At 40.6% G+C, this 19,698-nt stretch overlaps 1 protein-coding gene and 2 long non-coding RNA genes across 3 annotated transcripts; 1 reads left to right on the forward strand and 2 right to left on the reverse strand.

Moving 5' to 3' along the window:
• Positions 1–379: 379 nt before the first annotated feature.
• Positions 380–2,099, reverse strand: LOC113946467. The gene is made up of 2 exons (XR_003527437.1): positions 2,028–2,099; positions 380–487 (listed from the first exon to the last, which is right to left on the reverse strand). It is a non-coding gene; the product is annotated as an uncharacterized LOC113946467 (long non-coding RNA).
• Positions 2,100–2,122: 23 nt separating this feature from the next.
• On the forward strand, positions 2,123–4,581 carry LOC113946466. The gene is made up of 4 exons (XR_003527436.1): positions 2,123–2,274; positions 3,823–3,867; positions 4,134–4,217; positions 4,334–4,581. It is a non-coding gene; the product is annotated as an uncharacterized LOC113946466 (long non-coding RNA).
• Positions 3,752–19,640, reverse strand: CEBPZ (CCAAT enhancer binding protein zeta). The gene is made up of 16 exons (XM_027641706.1): positions 19,482–19,640; positions 17,582–19,098; positions 16,347–16,578; positions 15,862–16,036; positions 15,142–15,230; positions 14,571–14,624; positions 13,790–13,892; positions 12,634–12,702; positions 10,911–10,977; positions 9,451–9,551; positions 7,490–7,547; positions 6,327–6,535; positions 5,549–5,632; positions 5,018–5,079; positions 4,850–4,931; positions 3,752–4,434 (listed from the first exon to the last, which is right to left on the reverse strand). The coding sequence occupies exons 1-16, from the start codon at positions 19,638–19,640 to the stop codon at positions 4,295–4,297; spliced, it is 3,201 nt and encodes a 1,066-aa protein (XP_027497507.1). The 3' UTR covers positions 3,752–4,294.
• Between the last annotated feature and the right edge of the window lie 58 nt (positions 19,641–19,698).

Raw genomic sequence — 19,698 nt, forward strand, 5'->3', positions numbered from 1 at the left:
TTTTACAGAGAAAAACATGGGAAGGTTTTGGGTAGGAGAAGGAAGGAACGAGCAAGAAGCTTCGCTCCTTCTGCTGAGGGAAGTGTTTGCCTCTCTCTGCTGCCCTGGGTCAAGGACAAAATGGTGTCACCTATTTGATGGGACTGCCGGTGCTTGTCCTCAGTTGTGCCTGTGACTGTCTCCATAAAGCACATGCCAGAACAAGTGCTAGAAGAGCTTTTACCCATGGGACACCCGCATCCTCCCCACCCCTCACCCTTTGGAAAGGATCTTGCAGTAAATTCTCCCCCACACCCCAGCCCACTCCAGCCTAAGCCTGCTGCCATTTGAGGTTCTGAATACCTCTCGGGGGGGGCTTGTCTGCACTAATGCCCTTTTCCATGGTAAAAACAATTAAATACTGAGACTTGTATGGCACTGGCATTTTTTTCACATCTCCATGATAAAACTAGGGCTGTGAGCCTGATGCATCTCACTGTGCCTTCACCTGGAAGAAAACACACAAACAGACCAGTGCTGGCTCCCAGAAGGATCTGAGCTGCTCCTCCGCCAGCTGATGATGCAGAAGTGCAGTGATGCTGTGCAGGGCTGCTCCCTCGCCCAACTGGAGCACCTGCTCAGGACCCTCAACATGGAGCAACAAGACCTGGCCCAGCCCCTTTGCTGTGGTGGGCACATGCATTGCCTGCTCATGTATTGCCTGAAACAGCAAGGTGAGGACAGCGGGTACCCCCGGGCAACAAGGAAAGGTAGTGGTGAGTGGGACCTGCTGCCAGCAGCCAGAACGTTGTCCCAAAATAGGTTCTTTCACCCAGTGTGCAACAGGCCAATTCACATGCAGAGTCGACGTATTTTATTTATTTACAGTTCTGTGCAGAAAGGGGTGCTGGGTGACAGAACCTGCACAACCACTATCAAAACTTTTGACTATTTATACATTTTAGCAAACAAAGGCATTAATGTTCATTGGCTACAAGTTACCTAGTTCTCTTATTAATTAGTATTCTATCATCTATTGATTAATGATTCTCTCACTTCTCATGCTAATTAGTCCACATTGATCTGAGATCATTGAAAGATGTTGAACCCTAAACCTTAACACGGCAATTCTACCAACAAATAACTAGTCTTTCTAAAACCTGGGTGTTGCAAATTGTGGAATATGCAAAATTTTCTTAAGAAAGGATGTTCTTTGATGTTTGATCTTCATATACTCTCAAGCCTAATAAGCAAGAAGGGAGATTCAACCCGTGAAACAGAGAGCAGCTAACGAGCAAGTTCTAAGTGATGTCCATGTGTTCAAAAAACAAATTACCTGTTGGTAGAATTGCCTTGTTAAAGGTTGGGGCTTGACATGCTTCAGTGACCTCAGACCCCAAAGCTTGGGAAGAAGGATATACCACTGATAAAGGACAAAGAATGCAGAATTTACAGGCCACAACATTTGGCAGAAGTCTCAAGATGAGGAAAAAACTAATAAAGACCACTCAGCAACTGTGCTGATATTGCTCCAACTGGGTAAAAGGTAATTCCAGCAGGGGCAGATTGTGACCATCATCTCATGGACTACTGATCCAAGAAACCCACCAACCCAGACGAGAAAGACTGAGCATGTAGATTAGTTAGCGTGGGAAGCGACAGAATCATTAACAAGTAGAAGACAGAATACTAGTTAATAACAGAACTACGTAACCTGTAGCCAATGTACACTAATTCCTTTGTTTGCTAAAATGTATAAATAGTGAAAAGCTTTGATAGTCAGTGTGCTTTATTTATGAAATACTACCGGAGCACCTGGGCTTGCGCAACTCTGACATAAATAATCAATGTCTCCCTCGAGTGTGTAATTATTGCCTTTTTCACACTGGGTAACGAATCCCATTTTTGTGCACAACGTGGACATCGCTTAGAGGTTATTAGCCGCTACCTGCTTTACGAATTAAATCTACTTCCTGTTTGATTAAGCCTGAAAGTATACGAAGATCAAACATCAGGGGACATCCCTCCTGTCTTAAGGAAATTTTTACATATCCCGCATTTTCCGACCCCCGCCGGCTGCCGCCCCAGCAGCCCCTCGGCGGCCATGTCGCGGCCATGTCGCGGCCGGGCGGGCGAGAAACGCGGGGCGGCGCCTGAGCGGCGCTACCGGGGGCGGCGGCGGAAGGTGCTGAGCCCCGGCCATGGCGCGGCGCGTTGTGAAGGGGCTGCTGCTGCTGGAGGCGGCGGGGCTGCTCGGCGCCCTCCTGCTCTACCGCGCCATGGACCGCAGCCAAGGTGCGGCGGGGCGGGCGGGGGTCGCACCCCCGGGACGGGGAGGGGGAGGCGGGCAGGGGAGGCTCCTCCACGCGGCGGCCGCCGCGGCAGCACCGCGCACCGCCCGGGCTTTTTTAAGGAAAACCTGCCGGTTTGGGGTCAGGAGTCCGGCTCGTGTGAGTGCAGGTGCACAGGAGTGGCTTGCTGGGCGGACCCCTGAGGACAGGTCTTGAAGAACCAGCAGCAATTTTAGTTTTTACACAACCAAGCCCGCGGGGAATCCTTTGGGGGGCAGCACGCGACCGCACGAGGAGCAAAGCCGAATCCTCCTCCTCCTTACAGTAACAGCAGGGACTCATTTAAGGACTTAAAAAGGACAGAGGCCGTCCGCAAATGAGGCAGGAGTTGATTGGTCCCGCTTCGGGCATTTGGTGTTGAGCCCATGAAGGGACGCACTGCCCGTGTCTGGGTCTCCGGGATTTGACATTTCCCAGGCTGAGGACAGACCCGGCTGGCATGAGGCAGCCAGCATTGTCTTCCAGATTATTTAGCTTCAGTCCCTCAAGTCTCTCAGACTTACACCCCCATGCCTAGGGAGCACAGAAATAAGCCAAGCACCAGCTTAGTTGCTGCAAGGATCTTTGCTCTGCAGAGCAATGGCCTTATTTTGCATTCAGGCTCTGGAGGGTGCAGCAGTACCTTGACAGACTTGTGTCCCTGCAGTAAGTGTGCCTGTCCAGCTGCCAAAAGGCAGCTGTTGCTTTGGCCGGGCAGGTAAGAGTCCACCCATTTCAACAGTATTGTGGTCTTTATGCGAAGTTCAAGCTGAACTTTGCCTACACTACATCAATTTGCATTTGTTTTTTTGAGATTCAGATGGCTGTTTGGCTATTTTTCTTTGCATTTTTATTAAAGAAATATATAACAAACCCATGGAGAACAGATGTTTCAACCTGTGGTGGTAACTTGGTGCTGAGCATTCACGGTTCTACTTTCCCCTGCTTTTCAGTTCTAGATCCTAATTTTTATATGCATAGGTAGATTTTCTTAAATTGCAGTTCTGTAAGGTGTAGTGAGCTCATCTAACAGCTTAGTGAGCTCAGAGTGAGGCTTTTACTGCTTTCTTTGTTCTAGCAATAGAACGGATAAGATCTTTCTGTAAATCCTTAGAATAGCATAAAGCTATCATAATTTTCTAGTGAGTTGCCAGAGCAGCCCACAGAAGGATTCACTGAACACCTAAAGCTGCATAAGGAAACAAAGCAGTTTTCCCAGTTTTGATTTGCATGTCTGTCTATGAGAGGTATTCAGCTTCCTGTGTATCTGTAGCTTGTACTTGGTTATCACAATTGTCAGGAAGCTCAGAAAACAGTGATGATGGGGCTGCACGTACAAGTAACCTCAATACAGTCTGTGATATGATATTAAAAAATAAATTCAGATCATAGTGGTGGCTGTAATTAAAGAGCTCAAACAAACTTAGATAAAACGAATCTAGTTAGAAAAACAGTGCATTTAATTACCTTAAAGTATGTTGGGAAAGTAACTGTGATTTACCTTTCTTGTCAGATTTCAGATACACAATGCAGAAGAGGTTTCCATCAATTCTGGAAGGTAGGTTTGCAGCTGTTGGCTTCAGAAGGATGGGTGAAGCTTCCATTGCATCTTAATGTATAAAACCAGTGTTACTACTGCTTAAAACTTACTCCAGGAGACACTGCAGAAATGTTTATTGTTTTGCATAGGCATGGCTGGACTGTCAGGCTTTTGGATAGAGACCTTGGAACTAGAGGGGTGTATATCCAATAAAACTAGCCACAAAGTGGCTCTTCTTCAGGTATGTCTAACTTAGAGCTGACACAGATTTTCCTATTTTTCAGTTTATTACAAATCCAACGAGTGGTCTGGAATTCATGGCATAAGGGAGAATGACCAAATGACGTGGTTAAGCAGCAAGAACTGAAGTAAGAAAAATGTGGGATTAATTAAAAAACTGGTTTTGAATAATTATTTTTAAAATGTCCACATCAAAATGTCCAGTTCATCTTCTTGATTTCTTGCGTTTGTACTTGTTTTTCAGCCCTCTGTGCCTGAACTGTTTCTTCCTCTTGATGATGCTTTTCACGTCCCTGTTGTGAAGCCACTTGTCACGCTCTATTTCCCACTGGATCTGTTTGACATCTGTAGGAGGGAAGGTGAGAAATAAGGAGCCGATGGATACATCTTACCACGATGTGGCATACAGATAAATCATGTAGAAGTTAAAACTTGGCTACTGTATTTATAAATGTTTAAATAAAGTGCAAGTGAACATTTTTTTTGAGAAAATTTTGAGGTTTTTTCGCTTCACAAAACAAATTGTACCATCTCAAAGTTCTAGACACTGATTTGTATTTTACTAGTGCTAGAAATGCTGGCATTAGGAGCAGCTGAAGAAAACTACGTCATGTGTTTCTGACATTGAGCTACTGTGCCAACTGTGTGGTTTCTGACAGTGTATTTCAGTTGAAGACGGTCCGTCTTTTCAAGTACAGAATCTGAAGGGAAAGAAGTAAACCAGCATTACAACTATCTGCTGTTTGTAGCATGCACTTACTTGCATTATCTCTGTTGGCCATGGCGTTCATTCCAATATTGTCAAACTTGGACCCGGCATTTTCATCCAGCAGATAGCCAAACTTTAAAGAGAGAAAATTTTGTATTTTGTTACAAAGAAACGGGTAAAATGCTTGATCAGTTTTTGCTAAGCACCAGTCACACTCACCTCTTCCGCAGATGCCAGTATACCAGCATCTTGGAGTTTTTTCTTCTTTACTCGGTTTGATCCTTTAAACAAAATATATTATGAGACAGAATTTCAAGTTCACAGAGACACTAAAACAAAGTCTTACCATGTTTTTAAGTTTTAAAATTTATTTAATGAGACCATCTAAAATAGCTGTGTTAGAAACCTTTATTCTCCACCTCCCCTAAAAAAAATAGAGGAAAGTTTCTGAGTACTAAATAGCACAAATCCGTGCATCAGATGTAACAGATGCACAAACCACCAGAACGACTCCATCCTTCTAAAGAAGTTCCTCCTTCAACTCCCTTCCTTCAACAGCAAATTGTCGCTCTGCATTAGCCATGCTGTCTTGAGGACAACTTCCTTTTTATTTACGGTTTATTCAAATCTGAATCCAGATCCAAAACTGTAGATAATCTACTGTAGCAAAACCCTCCAGTTCAGCAGTTTTTTAGATTCTGTATTTGTACTGAGCTTTGTCAGATGGAAATTATGGCAGTGTTTTCTTACCTTCCAGTGATCCCTCAAAATTCACATCCTTCTTTCTCTTGCCCTTTTTACTCACAGACTTCAATTGCTTGTTCTTGTTCGGATCTGACAGAAAAAAGATTAATCTGTTAACAGCTATATGAACAGTTTATCTCCTCTACCCTGAATCATCTTTCTGTGGCTTTTAGTTATTCATTCAAATATTCCATTAATCTGTGCTTTTCCAGCCACTTACACTGTATTTGGTGTAAACTCTGCTTTACAGTTGAAAAAATAAAACCATGCAGGTGCAAGAATCAGTTATTATTATAGTGGTAATAAAAATTTGGGTGCATAGCTGTATTAGAGGAGTAAGCTGTTACTTGTGAGACAGCATTTTAAATAAAAGTTACCTCATCTAAAAAAAAATCAACATTAAGATTCTGAAGAAATTTGAAAATTACCAAGTAAGAGATTATTTTATTTTTCTCTTTGAGATCTTTTAATATTTCTCCTACTGTAGCCAGATATTTGTGTAGAAAGCTACTTTTGTTACTGCCAGTGTTTTGAGAATGAAACAAACATGTCTCATTTGCAAGTTTTTATACACAGATGCCTAAATCCTACTCTTGCCCAGGAGACTGTCAGGAAATATTTCTCTTAAGACTTCATTGTTTAGAAAAGGACCTGTCATTTCTTTGCTTAAAATCCAAACTCCCCACCTAGGTAACTAAATCAGAATTTACGTGTATAATTACGTATTAGATAACATATTTTTATGGCGCTTTTTTCCTGTTTTTTGCAATAAATGGTACTTTACCTAGGTTGTTACCATCATCAGACACATCCATAAATACACCTCCTTCTTCATCCATATCCTCTTCAAAGTCTTCCTCCATACTTCCTAAGGAGACTTCCTCATCATCGAAATCACTGAATTCATCTTCATCGTCAGAATCCTCCCAGTCAGCACCAGATTCTTCACTGCTTTTGCCTTTCTTACTGCCTTTGGTTTTCTTTTTTATATTACTAAAGAAAGATGTAACAAGTTTGGCACTTCATCCAGCAAAATACTGTTTAGATCTAGGTGACATCTACCTACTGGTAAACACCATGTTAGAAAAGTTCAACATCATTGCAAACTACTGTAAATGTAGGCTGAGACCTAAGGTATATGTATTATGCACTCAGGTTATGTTCTCAACATTACTATAGAGAACTGTATTATAAAAGTCAACCATTTTAAGAAGTTATGGAGAGAATCCGATTCTGAAATTAGCAGAAATGTCAGCTTCAGTATTCTATCTTTACTCCTTTTCAGAAAGTCTTTTTTTGTAAGACACACAAACTGCTCTACTTAACACCACTCTAGATCATAAAAATTTTCAGATTTCACTACGAGTTTAGACTTCAGTTCTCCTGTCACCTCAAGAAAAAGTTTCTGTGCCCATTCAAAAGCTGCATTGTAGATACTTCAAGTAAAAAAAGAGGCTTCTTAATAATTTATGATTGGTCTCTATGATCTTAAAGGTCCTTTCCAACCTAAATGACTCTATAACTAATGAAACTGCAAACTTCCTGAGAACCGAGCTCCGTGACCCTGGATTCCACAATGTTTATTTACTGTGTTGGTTAGAAGCAGTCCTTAAAGCAGTAGAACCATTATGCCTCGTACTGCTTCCTTTTGTACTTGGTATTTCTCAAAGAGAAACCTGAGACAATGAAAGACAAGATTTTACCTTGCTTACTGGGTCACTCCATTGTATAAATAATACACTACAGGTCTTTCATGTGTCAAGCCAGCAAACTGTAAGCACCACAGGATCATCATGATCCATTATGATCAGAAAAACAGCATTACTTAGTGTTCAACTGCTACTGCCTTTTTTGCAAGGTGATAGTCTTGAGTCTTTCTGAAAGAGGTCTATCCAGTTTTGCACATCTCTACTGAAACAAGATGTAAGAACCAATTTGAAGTCTTACCCAGCAAAATCAAGGTCATCCTGGTCCATAACGGCATTATCAGCAGCTTCAAAGGTATCTAGGGAGAAAATAAATTATTACTACAAAGCAAGCAAAGAAATATGAATTAAGTCATTGTGTCCAACAAGTACATAGACCTGTTGGACAAAATCCAGAGGAGGGCCAGAAAGATGACTAGATTGCTGGAGCACCTCTCCTATGAGGACAGGTTGAGAGAGTTGGGATTATTCAGCCTGGAGAAGAGAAGGCTTTGGAGTGACCTTATTGTGGCCTGCCACTACCTAAAAGGGGCTACAAGAGAGCTGGGGAGAGACTTTTGACAAGAGCATGTAGTGACAAGACAAGGAGGAAAGGCTTCAAACTGAAAGAGGTAAGTTTAGATTAGATAGGAGGAAAGAATTCTTTACTGTGAGGGTAGTGAGGCACTGGGACAGGCTGCCCAGAGAATGTGTGGATGCCCCATCCCTGGCACTGTTCAAGGCCACATTGAATAGGGCTTTGAGTAACCTGGTCTAGTGGGAGCTGTCCCTGCCTGTGGCAGGGTGGTTGGAACTAGATAATCTTTAAGGTCTCATGTAATCCGAGCCATTCCATGATTCTATCATTGCAAAATACCCAATTTTTAGGTATCATGTTACTGAACAGTTTATATGATCTACACCAGTGATACCAAAGGTTCATACTCCTGTAGTAAAAAAAAATCCACAAAATAGTTACCTAAAGCTAAATGAACTTTTTCTGAGAAAAATACTTTTCTTTGAAAAGTAATGGAAGTTTTATTTTATCCAGGATGTAATTTACCACCAGAACTGGATGACATGGGAAGCAGACAGACACAAACAGACAGACAACTGGCCCGTGATACAAACTTAGTCAGCAGGTGGGATATCAGAAGTCTCAAACACTTGCACCAAGTCAGATAGAACAAAAACTAAATTAAGATACCCAAGCAAATGTCCTGTCAGCTAATCTGTATGTTTATTTTCAGATCAGAAGTATTCACTATAATTTCTTAAGAAAAGCAAGCAGACTAGAGGTTGAAAGCTCATATCAAAGGATTCACTTTGGAATAAGATGCTATATGAAAAAGGAAATGAAAAAAATAATCTGAAAAATTACAGCTGTTCTGTTTCAAAAAGTAAATACTAACATTAGAGGGTCCTGAATATATGAAGCAAATTTTCATTAGAGATACTAACAGTAAAAAGACAAATGCAATTATTAACAGATTCTTGTCATAACAAAGACTCTATTAATTGAGTCACTAAGAAAGAACCCTCGTATAAGAATTCAGAATTCTCTAAAAATACTGTACAAAACAGTTATTTTCTTTTCTCAAAATGCATATATTACTGTGTAAGTAAAATATGAAATAATAAAATAGAGGATGTTTTGTGGTACACAAAGAAATTTAGATTCTGGAACAAATCACACACCAATTCCAAAGCAAACAAAATACATGATACAAGAAGAGCTAAGACTACTGCAGAAGTACACCAAGGACCTTACTGAACAAATAACCTCATAAAACATGTTAGATACGATGAGAGAAACTGTAACCAAGTTTGAAAAAGGCCAAGCAGCAAAGAAAAAATAGAAGCAAATGTTACATGCTGCTAGAAAAAGTTACTCGGACTACATTAGGAAAAGAAAAAAAAAAGCATGAACTGCCACTCATGAGCTTAAGCTCAAAATCAGATGATTTCCAACCATTCAAACAAGTTGAGTACTGGAGTGGTGTGAGCAAGACCTCTTTTACAAGATGGCCATCCACTTGGCTTGCACAATGGATCATAGGAACTGCTGGCTGCAGTACCATAGAATGGCAACTGGAAAGCCAGTTTTCTTCCACTTCCATATCTTGTTCTTTTATGCAATATGAACTACAAAAAGGATAAACTAATAATCTGAAAAAGCAGGAAATACTGGGATAGTTACTGCAAGAAAGAACACTGCCTTACCCAATACTCTTTCAAATTCATCATCATCTACATCTTCCACACTTTCTTCATCATCCTGACGCCTTTGTTTCTCTCTCTTCTTATCGAACTTTGAATAAAATCTGAAATAATGTATAGCTCTCAGACACAAAATTACAGGTGATGATCTTTATGATAACTTTAAAACAAAAACCACCTGTAGATTGTTTCCTGTGTATGCTGCCAGTTGAAAACTGTGATGGTTTCAAACACACCTAAAATCAAGAGATTTATATTTCCTTTGTTTTTCAAACAGTCCGTCACTACTGTAAGACTTAAAACAATGAAATTTCACTGGCCAAAGGTGACAGAAGTTATTTTTAACATGAAAGGGCACAAGAAAGATGTAAAAATTTGCTGTAGACCGGTAATGAAGAAGGGATGAAGTGCAACTTGAATATAATTGGGGAAAAGTATAAAAGACATTGACCCTTTAAGTTTTATTAAATTTTCTCCTATAGCCCTCTTCTTTTGGGTGCACAGTTTTACCTTCTGTCAGCTATTTTAAAACACTTTTTCACCTTCATTTCATGTTGAAGAACTACCAAACAGAGAAGGCAATTTTGATCATATACAAAAGAGTACTTTGTACAGGTGACTTTAAATCTGTAATCTCAGTTTCAGTAATCTTCATTGTAACAGTAATGCTAACTTTTCAGAGGGGCACATTTTTAAGCTGCTCTCCTTTAATCTCGAAATTAAAACCACTATTTATTTATTAATAAGATATTCCTCAATATTATAATATCAATTAATTAAAATTAGTAAGTTCCATTAACCTGACAGTTCAAAAATGTTTAAAGGTCCCTACAGCAATGAATATATTAAACAAAACAAACCAACCAAACAAAAACACTCTAAGTGAATTAAAAAAAAATAAATGAAGTTAATTCAAACACTAACTTCCTAAGGAGACACTCACAGATAACCAGTATTTTGATCTAATAAAATAAGTCTTTGCCAAATGTGTATCACTCCAATTTTAGTGCTATAACTGCATTTTTGTATCATACTCTGAAAAGAAATTCAGAGAAACAGAACTATGAGTAATAAAAAAATAAATACTCTGAAAAGTAGCTCCTTTGACTTTTTTTGCTTTGTTCTATTCTAATAAGCTTTGATCCTAATAACATAAACAAGGTATATTCCAGCTTTCTTTAAATATACTTCTAATGCATAAGAACTACAACCCACAAGATGTTTACTTAATTTTAGACTACAAGCCCTGACTGCCTTTGTTCATAGACGATATTCTTTTCTAATCACTTTCGACAAATGTCAAAATTACGTCCCAGAAGAGCACTATCATCATAAGTCACTCAAATCAATCAAAATTTGCAAACGCTTGAAATACGAGAGAATACTTGAAAATGTAGTGGGTTTTAATGGCATTGCAGTAAAAAACCAACACTTATAATGAACATTCACAAGCATTTAATTACCTGTGAAAGAACACTTCATCCACTGGGATTTTGCTTTCATCTTTGGCACGGAATTCCTTACTGTTGACTGCAAAAACAAAAAAAGAACTGATTTTACTTCAAGTTGAAATGATTGTTACTCTTTTAAGAGGTTAAACAGCATGCACAGACAGAAGTACGCAGATACCCAGGGTCATCTGTTAAATAGTGAAGCTCATTCAAAACCTCTTCAAATAGTTCTCAGTGTATATACTGATACTTCAGTGGGAACAGACCCCATGGAAAAACAGAAGAGGCAAAGCCCTAACCAGGTTCTAAATTATGTATCAGCAAGGGGGGGTTACAATCACCTACAGCAGGAATGCATTTAAAACAAAAACGGGAAAAAAAAGTAGGAAGTAAGATGAACTTGCTGTCATGCACTAAGACACTGGAACTGCTTCTGCCCATCATTCCTGGCAGTAGAAATGCTTGTCAGCAGCTGCAGGGCAGGACCATGCACCAGCTGAGCACACTGAGGAAGGGATCGAGCCTCAACTTGCCTCCATTTCTGGGGAACTCCGGCAAAATATGACAGTGCAACAGCAGACCAGCTAGGATTCCCCATGAAGATTTTTACCCTCATATGTTCCCCTTCCCTCCTCCTCCTCCTCCAAAGTAAATCAAAGGAAAAAGAGCTACTAATTATCTCAGTGAGAATATACTATAATATTTTCTAAGTGACAAGGGTCCAAGTTTCTGAAACCAGATCAGCACACTCACAGAAATACTTCAAATGAACAGTAGAAGGTACCAGAGGATTTGCAATCTCAGCTCTCTAAGCCCCAGCAGAGAGCAGCTACATGCAACAATTGCAGCTCGCATATTAACATATGCAAATTTTTGTTATCAAGTGTTTCATTTGTAGAAAATTTAAATTCCTCAAATTCTAAATGTTCGCTCTGCTCCTTCAATTCAGAACTAAAAGCTAAAGAATGTAACAAATAAACTGTACCTTCAAATGCATTCTAGGTTAAAATTCCTACTTTAAGTTTTAACAGCCATAAAGGTACATGAACTAATCTGTATAACTAAAACCTCTGTGTTACTCAACAGACCCAAGGTCAAGAGGAAAGCACATCCCTGGGAATGTTACAGAGGCTCTACCACAGAAGATGATACCTCTTTTGTCCTCAAGCTGCAGGTTTTAATGATGGCTTACCCTGATTTTTTAACTGCTGGTTCTTACCACCAAATCCTGCTCTTGATTATTGGAAACATTGGGACTAGGGAAAAGGCAGCTTCTTTCTGGAAGCAGGAAGACTCTCAGCAAAATAACAGTGCCAAAGGTATCTTACACTAATCGTAACAATAGCTCCAGCTGCAGCTGTGGCATTGTATGGAGTAATCCATATCATTTAATAAAAGAGCTTAATGTGATTTAAATAATTATACAGATCAATTTGCTGAGATTTTAAGTAATTTTTCAATCATAATAGAGTAAAAATGGCTATAACTGCCTTTCCCTACATCATTTGTTCTTAGAATGATTCAATGATCCAAAATTTCAGCTGTGGAGATTCCATACACCCTTACAAGATGAGACCTGATCCTGAACATCAGGCACCACCACTGTACTCCTGACGGACACAACTCTCTTCTATTGCTACAACAAACAGCATAGACAGTGCAGATAACAGGTCTACAACAACCAACCCAGAATTTTTTAGTCATCATAATCTTAACTGAAAAGGAGCTGACTTACCTGCAAGACTGTGCATATCTTTCATAAACTGCTTTTTCTTTGGCTGCATTACCACACTGCTGGTGTTTTCTGTATCATAATATAAATCAGAAACAAATTACTTTATTACTATTGATACAAAAATGTGAGGAGTGGCTGCTACACCAGTTCGTTGTGCTGCCACCCATATGACTTCAAGAGGTTGGAAAAATGGGGAACCTCCTGTAGTTCAACAAGGGGAAGTGCAAAGTCCTGCACTAGAGGAGGACCAGACCCAGCGATCAGTACATGCTGGGGGCTGCCCAGCTGGAAAGCGGCTTGGCTGAAAACACCTCAGTAGTCCTGGTGGACACACAGCTGACTGTGAGCCAGCACTGTACCCCTGCAGCAAAGAAGGCTGACAGTATTCCTGGCACTTATTAGACCACACCTGGAGCACTGTGTCCAGGTCTGGGCTCCCCAGAATAAGGCAGATATGAGCATATTGGAGAAAGTCAAGCAAAGTGTCACTAAGCTGATGAAGGGACTGGACTGGAGCATCTCTCCTGTGGGCAAAGTGTGAGAGAGCTATGGTTGTTGAGCCTAGAGAACAGAAGACTCAGGGGGTTCTCATCAATGCATATAAATACCTGAAGGGAGGGTGTAAAGAAGAGCCAGGTACTTATCAGTGGTGCACAGGGACAGGGCAAGAGGTGACGGGCACAAACTGAAACACAGGAGACTCCATCTGAACAACAGGTAACATGTTTTCACTGTGAAGGCAACTGTGCACTGGCACAGGTTGCTCAGAGAGGCAGTGGAGTTTCCACTCTTGGAGACATTCAAAAGCCATCTAAACAGTCTGTTCTAGATGGTCCCGCTCTAGGTGGCCCTCTCTGGAGCCCATGACCTCCAGAGGTCCTTTTCAACCTCAACCTTTCTGCAGTCTTTATATTCCCCTATCACTTGCTTATTCCTGCAAAGTCAGCAATTCTGCACTGCGAGTGTGAGGGTCAGCAGTACATGACTGTCAGCTGGTTCTGGCTGCAGACATTTCTCTTGCAGCCCTGAAGACTGATCCCACTCCTCTTGCACCACATGCACTCTGATTACTTGGCAAGGGCAGTCTGAGAGAATGAAAATTTGGACAGCATCTATAATCAAGATCACATGCTAATATGTACAGAGAAGTGCATACCTTTGCCTTTACTGAGTTTGGGATTTCTGTACACAAAGCGATCCAAAAATCTCATTAATGTGAAATCCTGCAAAGGGTCCCCCGAGTATTGAATGTGATTTCCCTGAGAGAAGCGAAAAGCCAAATAACATTAAGGTCTTCATTTTTGAAACACAGCATCTAAACGCAGAGAGAGTCAATCAGTTCAAGAATAACATTAAACCATAGTTTAAAAAGACAAAGACTTGGGGATATTACATCACATAACCCTGATCTGGTTCTTGTTGTTGCAATTTCTATATTTTCTTAAATAAAAAACACCTCCTTTGCTTTGTTTCAGCAATGAACTGCCTTGCAATGTACTTGCTAATAGCAGTTAATACTCAGCGTCATTTGGACACTGTACATTCAAATGGAAAATAAATATTTAAAATATGTATTTGTGTAAGTTTGAGTATTTTGGGCATGGTACCACAACAGCGTTAAAAAAAGAATTTGTTCCTACATTAGGGTTCTGCACATTTAAAAAAAAAAAAGTCACATTAAAAGAGATATGAAAACTCTAATAAAGCTTTAAGAATCATATAATACTCACATTTCTACAAAGTTAGAACTTTTGTGAGCAGTCTTCTTAGCACAAAATACTTTAATTCCATGAAAGGCTTAGCATTTGAGTTTATGGTAGAGTTCTGCAGAGCTGCAATCTACCCAGAGTGCAAGGAGACTTTATAATGTATTTTTTCTAACAGCAAAAGACACATACCATGAAAAAAATCAAACTTCAAAGTTAAAGACTACTTACTTCTAGAATTGTTTTTGCGAACAGGGCCACAGATGGATGAAAATGTTCAGAAAGCTGAAAAACATGAATCATTTATTTATTTCTACTTAAAAAAATAAATGAAGTCATTACTCACGTTGACATATCAGGCTCTGGATAACACCACTATGTCCTAAGACCACTCTGTAACTCATCAAATAACATGCAGGTAGTGCAAGGCTGATGTGCTCTGCCCTTGAACAACTGAAGAACATCTAGTTCTAATCTTTTGTTTGCGTTAAATAAACACATTTTCACTTACAATTTTATTGAATGCAACACTAAAAAGCTTTAGTGATCAAAATTAAGATCCAAAACTCAAGAAATTTTATTATTGTCCAAATCTCCACTTAAAACTTCTTATTCCCTACTCCAGAATATCAGCATTGTAAGGAACATATACAAGCTTAAAGCTGAACAACGTTTCATCCATCTTTAAACTTTCTGTTATGTTATCCAGGGAGCTACTCCAAGAATAACCAAGTTCATTTTCCTCTCTTAATACAAGGGCCACACTGAGAAACACAGTAACACCCAGATAAGAATGCCATACCTTCTTTAATTCCCAAAGGCTTGTACTTTCAGCACCACAGTATAAAGGACTTCGGTGCATAGGATCATACGAAGTTCCAGTCTTCCTGCCTGAGGGACAGAGGAGAGGAAAACATCTTAAATTTTCTCAGGCAACTTTACAAGAGTAATTTTCATTTCACCATGACAGCAATGCTGCCCATCATTATCAGCTGGACAGGCAATAGATTCATTTGGCAGCAGGCAAAGGCTACATTCAGCTGTCCTTCACCAGTGTATGATCAGGGGTATGTACAGGTTAAGTTCCTACATGCTTCTAAGGAAGGTCTTGAAAACCCCCTGCCCTGTTCCAAAAGGTCTTCAGGAAGGAGTGAAACCAGGCACAGGTTCAAAGCTGGACAAATGAGACGCTACACATGCTAACTCTGGATATATGGCTCTGAAGGTGTTTGAACACAGAAGCAAAAAAATTCCAAGCCTGTTTATTGCTAAGGCATAATTTATGTGTTTATTACAAATATTTGCTTATTACAAACTGCATAAAGTGAAATACGCTAGTCAGAGTCTCTTCATCACTGCTGAGCTAAGAAATAAATTATTCTGACTGATTGCTTTCAATCAAACTTCAATTTAAAAACTAAAATAATGTTTTAGTCACTTAACCTTAAAACAACTCTTGATCGACATGTCACTGTTACGGAATGTTACACATTAAATGAATTACATTTTCTTGCTAATTTACCTCCCATATTCAAATGATGCACCCATGAGGCTGTTGAATTTGAATTATTTGTTTTTGCAGAATTTTCCATTGTGTTTCTCTCTTTATCTTTTACTTCTTTGTCTGTATCCACAAATTTTTCCTCAGCCTCTTCAGCCTCTTCTTGATCCTTAAAGCACTCTTCATCATCTGACTCCTAAAAGTCAAAAAAATGTTAGCAAACAGCTTTTCCTTTCCACATTTATTCTGATTTTTTAGAGAAATGCACATATAACTCTTAAGCTACTTACAAAAATCTACGTAAATGATGGCCAATGTTTAAGAAATACAGATTTTTGTCCTTGATACAGGACTTAAAATTGAACACACAAATGTGATGGTTCCTCCCCACTTCAAGAAACAACATCTGGGCAAACCCTCAGGTTACTAATAAACAGGTCAGGGAAAGGTGCTTATAAAAATAGCTCTTACTGAAAAAGAAATGAGATAAAGAAATCATTTTATACCACATGATCCTGTAACTGTACTCTTAACTCTGGTTTTACTTTCAGAAGCTCAGACAGAAGGTACAGGGTTCCACAAATGAAGGGTGGCATTTGGCCACAAGTGACTTGAAGTAACCTCTTCACAAAGGCCTTCACGCGCCGTAACACTACATCTGCCTTCAGAGATTTATAGACAAGGTTAAGAAACATGGATGGCTTTGAGCAGGTTGCTAAGGCAGGATCTAGAAGCTTCCTGTAGAACACACAGGAGAAAATATTGCTGATTGTCATAATGCGGGCAGGAGAACAATTGCTATTAACAACAATTATCTACATTTTTCAGAGTGCCATCTAAAGGACCAGTGACAGCTTGTTCCCCGATACTCAAAATCATTATGATCAACCTGAACTGTCAACAGCTGTGTAATATATCTGCCTATATATGAGACACTGAAGATTAAAAAAAAAAGAAAATATAAATAAATAAACTGAATTCAACTGGAAACAGTTTCAAAATCTGAGATATTAAAAAAAAAAAATAGAAAGAAAATGGTTAGGAATCAGCATGCTTCACAATCAGACCAGACGTATGTACTGGCAGGTTCATTTTCTACCCCAATTTTTTGCAGGCTGTCAGGCACAGTAAGGCGCTTAAATACATTCCACAGTCTGGGGGAACTTAAGATCCCTTTTTAAAAAAACAGCAACTTCCCTTTGATCAGCTAAAGATAAACCTGTAAAGATACTATAAAGAGTCTGAACAATCAGACGGGACAAAAAAAATTCTTTTATAATATGAGGCTTTCCAACTACACAAATTAAATCATCTAAAGAATTTGTTAACATAATATTCCCCCTCCTCACAATAAGAAAAAAAAGGAAACAAGATTTTAGGCTATTTACAGGCTTATTTACTTTACAGGCTAATACTCGTAAAAGTGATTTCAGAAGAAATAGTTATCAATTAGTTTCAAATAACATCTGGAATTAAAAACCTGTCACCAGAAAAGAGTGGCAAAGGATGAAACGCATATGTTGTGTTCTCAGGACCTATCACTACCTTTTGTTTTATCCCCATGTTAAGTCAAAGAAATCACATTTTCTTCCAGCTCATACAAAACATCAGAAATTCTGAGCCAATTAAACACAAAATTAGCAAGACCTTAAAAGCAAAATAAGTGTTTCTACAACTTTAAATTAATGGTGACTATCTCATAAAATGAAATTTATATAAAAAATGCAAACCTGCCACTTACTTGTATAGTGCTGCATAGTACCTGTCTGACACAGTCTGCTGAGAGTCCATCACTTGAAACAGCAACATCAGGGCCTGGACACTGGTACTGAAGTTTGCAAGATGTAGAACTTTAAACAAGGTGTTCATTTGCTCTTTCACTTTCTCATCACCTGTCTCAGCATAAGGGTAAGCTCTGTTTACCCCACAAAGGAGAGCACTGAGCATTTTGGATTCAACATCTTTTTTCTTAATACAGTTCCGAAAAAAGCAGAAGTACAAAGTTATCAGCTTGTTAGCCAATGCACTTTCTTCATGACTGAGGACTATCTGATTTAGAAAGCAAATGGCATAATATTGAGTTTTCACATTGATGTTTGACCGGTACAAAAGCCTCTCCACCTCACTGCACACTACTCCCTTCATATTTGGATGCTTGTGAAGCAACGTCTCTAAAAGATAAGAGGCTTTGGTGGCGATCTTGTTCTGAGGGTCTCCCAGTTTATTCACCAGCAGGACCAACAGAGCTTTCTCCTGCTCAGGCTTGTTACAGAGAAGCTCATGAGCAACTGCCAGAGCTCGGGATTTCGCGGCTGTCAGACAATCATGGCTCAGCGTTTCTAACGCCTGCACAAACTCTGCTATCTGCAGTTTCAGGTGATGCTCAAAGTACCACAGTATCAACCGTCTGTCTCTGGAATCCTTGTTGCCACTCGACATCTTCACTATGTTGTTAAACGGTCGCTGCGAGAAAGACCACAATTTTCGATTGTCTGGTAAGATATCTGAAATGAGAAGTTCCTTGAAAGTATCCAAAGCCATGAGGCTCTGCTGCCTGCTGCCCTTTTTCTTTATGAGGTTTACCAAGTTCTCAACAAACTGAAGACTGTGGACAGCACTGTCCTGGATGAGAAGGGTCATCGCTGCCATCCTGTCAGCCAAGGTACCCGAGGACACAACAGTTTTCATCCATGCTGAAGAGGCCCCCTTCTGATAGTCTGTCTTGTTCTTAAACAGGTCTGTCTCATGTTCATACAGCTTTTGGGCCAGGGCCTTATACTTGGACAGAAGTGTCTGATTCTGTGGCTCTGGAGAGAATTCATTGGTGTATTCTAGGTCATACCACTTACCCCCCGGTTTGATCAGTATTGCTTGCCTAGCATGAAATGCAAAATCTTCTTCCAGTCTTTCTTTCTTTGCTGAAGGTTGCTGGCCCTGATCACCACCCGCCTGCTTCTTCTTGCTGTCTTTCACACTGCTTGCCTTTTCCTTGAGTTTTTTTTCTTTTCTCCCCTCTAGTGAAGTAGGATTAGTTTCCTTCTTGCTTTTCTCTTTCTTTGGAGGCTTCTGTTTCTCCTTGCTGCCGCCTTCATCCTCATCCCCCTCCTCCACCGAGCAACTTTTCGCATACTTGCTGAGTCCCAGGGAGCTGATGAACGCCTCCAGTTCCCCTTCCTTCAGGTCATCCATCGTGTCCTTCTTGCCGCCATCCACCATCTCGCCCTCCTCGTCCACAGCACACAGCATCAAGTAATCTTGCTGTGGGCAGCAATGCACAGCTGTTACAGGTAGATGCAGTGCGATTTCTCTCAAGACTCCCAAGGGCTCCCCCCAGAACGATTTAGGTTGGAAGTGACCTTAAAGACCATTTCGTTTCAATCTCCCTGCCATGGGCAGGGACACCTTCCACTAGACCAGGTTGCTCAAAGCCTGATCCAGCCTGGCTTTTGAACACTGCAAGGGATGGGGTATCCGTACCTTCTCCGGGCAAACCTGTCCCAGTGCCTCACCACCCCCCGAGCACGAAACATATTCCCAATATCTGAGTGGGATCCCACACACCTCGCCCCCCGCCAGGGCCCGTCCCGGGATGGGGAGTCCCATCCACCACGTGCTCCCGTTCCCTCCTCCCCGTCCCTTACCTTCGTGCCGCCGAGGCGCAGCACCTCGTCCAGCGTGAACTCTCCCGCATCTCCATCTCCTCCTTCCTCATCACCATCGTCCTCGCCGTCCTCCTCGCCGCTGTCGCCGCCGGCTTTCCGCGGGTCCCCCACGCCGAAGTCCCACAGTGCCGCCGCCATCGCCGCCCGCCGGAAGGTCTCCCGCGCACACGCGTGACGCGCGTCCGGCCGCTGCCCC

This window comes from Corapipo altera, unplaced genomic scaffold (genome assembly GCF_003945725.1).
Source record: "Corapipo altera isolate COAL_440 unplaced genomic scaffold, ASM394572v1 48b, whole genome shotgun sequence".
Classification (NCBI taxonomy): domain Eukaryota; kingdom Metazoa; phylum Chordata; class Aves; order Passeriformes; family Pipridae; genus Corapipo; species Corapipo altera.

What these genes read in the sequence shown, in the direction of transcription:
- CEBPZ (XM_027641706.1), bottom strand. Translation starts at nt 19,640, where the DNA reads ATGGCGGCGGCACTGTGGGACTTCGGCGTGGGGGACCCGCGGAAAGCC. An exon ending in TACTATGCAGCACTATACAA is followed by an intron (nt 16,579 to 17,581) that starts GTAAGTGGCAGG and finishes TGTGTTCTACAG; the next exon opens with GAAGCTTCTAGATCCTGCCT. An exon ending in TACAGTTACAGGATCATGTG is followed by an intron (nt 16,037 to 16,346) that starts GTATAAAATGAT and finishes TTTGACTTTTAG; the next exon opens with GAGTCAGATGATGAAGAGTG.